The sequence below is a fragment of the Charadrius vociferus genome, unplaced genomic scaffold, assembly GCF_000708025.1.
Source record: "Charadrius vociferus isolate BGI_N301 unplaced genomic scaffold, ASM70802v2 scaffold472, whole genome shotgun sequence".
NCBI lineage: Eukaryota > Metazoa > Chordata > Aves > Charadriiformes > Charadriidae > Charadrius > Charadrius vociferus.
This window is the reverse complement of record NW_009647735.1, coordinates 9,749,938-9,753,723: the sequence shown is the minus strand read 5'-3', so window position 1 is coordinate 9,753,723 and position 3,786 is coordinate 9,749,938. Positions and strand designations below refer to the sequence as shown.

At 47.7% G+C, this 3,786-nt stretch overlaps 1 protein-coding gene across 1 annotated transcript in view; it reads right to left on the bottom strand.

The window, feature by feature from the left end:
* The window catches only part of MED12 (mediator complex subunit 12), a 34,660-nt gene that overhangs the window by 14,816 nt on the left and 16,058 nt on the right, over positions 1–3,786 (bottom strand). The window contains 6 exon segments of the mRNA XM_009881814.1: positions 1–6; positions 694–799; positions 1,235–1,355; positions 1,647–1,791; positions 1,992–2,219; positions 3,685–3,786. The exon segment at positions 1–6 is cut by the window's left edge and continues 110 nt beyond it. Of these exon segments, the coding sequence (XP_009880116.1) occupies positions 1–6; positions 694–799; positions 1,235–1,355; positions 1,647–1,791; positions 1,992–2,219; positions 3,685–3,786 (708 nt within the window).

The following is a 3,786-nucleotide window of genomic DNA, read 5'->3' as shown; positions in this document are numbered from 1 at the left end:
GAAGGGCTATACCCAGCAAGAAAGGCGCAGGCTCCAGAGCTGCCTGAATTACGTGCCAGCCAGTACCACAGAATCCAGCGCAGAGAATCCTGAGGCTAGTCCTTTCACCAACCATAACATGGGGTCAATTTAATTAAGTTTCATAAAGCATAGTGCAAATCACACTGTGATAACTGAACCATGAAATCCAAATGGGGAGCAGTGCCTGTGTCATGAACTCCAAGCTCCAACAGCACCCTAACCTAGAATACAGGCTGGGTTTAGAGATCTGAGGTATCAGGATACTGATGAGGAGCCAAGAACAGAGCTTCCTGGACTGTTTCCATCATCAGACAAAAAGGGAGTGCTGTAAAATAGCAGCTTCTGGCACCAAGGTAAGAGGCTATACAAAACTCTAGATATAAAAAAAAAGAAGTGATCATTATTTTAATGGCTTAGTGACAGCAAGGCCACCTCTACTGACTGGTTTCCTGCCTCCAAGGGCCTCCTCCCCAACATGCCTGGCTACCATGGAGTGACATAAATGGAAGGATATTGTTCTTTGTTCTCTGCAGAAAGCAGCGTATCAGGCTTTGCCTGCTTTATTCAAAGCAAGCAGGTCATGATCTCTAATCATAGGGTCCAGTATCTCTTTTCTTGAGGTGCAAGAGCCTCAGTACTTTCACAATAAAGAAAGGCTCTATTGTCATTCACTTACTGCTATCTTGCTGGCATGGGTTCAGCTGTGGAGTCTTAAACAGATGGAGTAAAATCCGGCAGGTCAGACGTGCTCCTGGTTCCGAGTCCTGTTCACTGCAGGCTATGTAAAGAAAACAGACAACTGAGATTTCTTAAGCACCAGGACAGCTGACTCTCAATCCAAAAGCTATTCACAGTGCACTGCCCTGGAGCAGCCAGTTAAGAAGCTGCAGCAGTCTTATTGTATTTGCAAAATATGGAGCATGTGCAGCAATTAACGTGCAAGTGAGGAAATCTATTGGTGTTATCCCCAATGACATACACCGCACTCTGCTCGCTCCATCTTCCCAACTTCACCCTGTCAGGGTCTGGATGCTGCAATCCCCAGAGCAAAGCTAGGAAGGCTGGTGGCAAAAGCAGAGTGACCCAGGCGCTGACGGCCCAACTGGTCAGCTGACTGCTCTAGCCAAAATGCTAAGCTGAACCATATCCATTAAACACAAGCCTTTGGGCCAGAACTGAGACTAAGACCAGCTTTCTGCAGGGCTGCACTTACCAGCATTGAGGAGTGAGGGGATAGCAGCACAGCGAATCAGGTCCTCCAGCAGCAAGCACTGCCGGGCAATGAGAATGGCAACAAAGGTGGCCAAGGAATCATGGAAAGATAAGTCACTGACCTGGAAGAGAGGAGATCAGCCAGTGATCACAACAGCCTCTGCCTCATTCCCTTTGTCAGCAATTCCTCAGCTTGCCTAGGAGCAAGGGGGGTAGAAGGGCCCATAACCCCAGGTCAATGTCCATGATCAGCCCAGGCTGCAACAAACACCAAAAGGTAGCCCCGGTATTCAAAGCCTCTCCCCTGTCCTCAGAAGACAAAGCCTCCATCCCTTGTTCATTTCTGCCTTCTCCCAAGGGATCCCTCCACTCCTGCTTCAATTCCTTTTCCCCTTTTGAATGTTTGCACTTGCATCAACATTGCAGAGGAGATCATTGAAGCCACAGGTCCCATTATTGGAGGAACAGCACAAAGCTTTGAGCACACCCAGCCACTCGGCGCTTAGAGACTTGCAGTAACCAGTTAGCTCAGCACACAGGATAGCAATGTCGTTCACCCTGTTAAATAAATAATGAGAAAAGCAGAAGGTCAACTTTGCTACTCATGCATGCCATGAGGTCAGTGATTCTTTAAGGGACACCAGCCTTGGCTCCTTCTTCCTCACACCTCAAGACAGCCAACGAATGGCTACTGGCTTTCTTACCCTCACCCAAAGATTTTACTGCCTCAGTAGAACCATGAAAGTTCTGCTTCTCACCTGTCTGGATCATGGTGTCCCACACACACATGCATAAGTGCATTACAGACAAAACTGTAGCGGTTGGCTGGGTTTTCATTGAGGCTCTTGCCCAGGTTGGTGTATGTAAAGTTATGCGCAGATGGATTTTCAATAGTGTCAATCATGAACTCTGGTTCCCATAGCATGTTGGAGTCAGATGGCTCAACGTTGCAGTAGATTGTGTTCTTCACCTTGGAGCAGAAGTCACTAAACAGGACAGGAATGAGAAATTAGCAACACAAAAAACTAAGCTTCCACTGAACTCTGAAAAGCAAAGCAATCCTGTGCAAGACAAGCCCTCCCTGGGCAAGAACCTGTGCCATTACCAGTAGCATATATCCATCACTACATAGAGTTTGGAAGGGAACAAGGACAATCCTCTGTGCATTATTTTATTTTTAACAACACTAAACATCTGCCAGTTTATCACCTGGTCACCATCACTGCGCCCTACTACAACAATCTGCAGCCAACTTCTATTGTTATATGCTTACTAACAGTTACATGAAAAGCTTTGGGACCACTCATACAACTTCCGATGCGTAGAACAGCACAAGCACTAGCAGAGTCCTATGGGACTCCTTGGAGAGGGATCACCCTCAAAATACAAACTCCTTCCCACTCCCTGTCTCCTTCTTTAATCTATTGTTTGCCTGCTAGAGCCTATTCCCTTATTTACGTGGCCATTAATTTAAAGCCTTGCTGAACAGCTTTTGGGAATTCAGACAGACTAATACCAGGTTTCTCATGTCTGTATGTGTGATGACTCCTTCAAAGAACCCCAGTTCACCTGTGACCACAGCACTCCCTCTTGCTCTCAATTCAGTCCAGAGAGAGACTTCAAAGGCTCTCAGCAGCCAGGAGTTTTGCCAGCTGATACCAAGGCACAAGCCACTCTCACAGCCCCACAATGAGGGGTAACACCAAGTGTTAGACATCCCTACAGCACGCCCGCACTGAAAACACTAATAGGGAGCAGGGGCTGCAAGAAAAGACAAAGTGAAGCACTGTACTGGGAAACAGCTGTCAGGAGAATTATCCCTTCACAGGATTGCATAAGCAAAAAGCCAGGGAGATCTGTGGACTCCATCTCTGAGGTGCTAAGGGAGGAGCTCCACAGGGAGCTGGTGGGGGCACAGTTCCCAAGAGAAGAACTGCAAAGGGCAGAAGGCTACAGAGTAAAGTAAGCCCACAGGACAGAGCCTGGGGGCAACATCAGCAGAGCAGAACGTGAAGAGCCAACAGGGGCAGAACAAGGATAAGGAGTGCAAAGTAGCACAGGAACAAACCCAGAACCAAGCAGAGCAGGTTCAGAAGTAGTCCAAGGATTATTAGGGAGCTGAGCACAAACAGAGAACAACCATCAGGATGAACTGCTTAGTCATCTGAGTTTGGTAGGAACAGACCCCTCTACTTCTGTCCTTTAGGAGCGGGGTAAGAACAGACCTGTGGAGGTGCAGAGGACTGCTGAGGGCAATTTACCAAAAACAACTTGACGATTTAAGAGTTAAGGTTATACACTGGGTGATTAAAATAGACACTACTCCCAAGGCTTCAGTTCCCCATTGAGAGGACCTCAGGGACAATCCCATCCAACAAGATCACAAGCAAAGCTTAAGCCAAGGTGCTATACTGGTCGGCACCCACTGCATCCCACCTGCCTCAGACTCACCTAAAGAGCTCCCCAAATTTACTTTTGAGGTGACTGCAGGAGGTATACAGGTCATAGAGATAGGCCAGGATACAGCGCTCTGCTGAGGAGCCATCTGAGCGG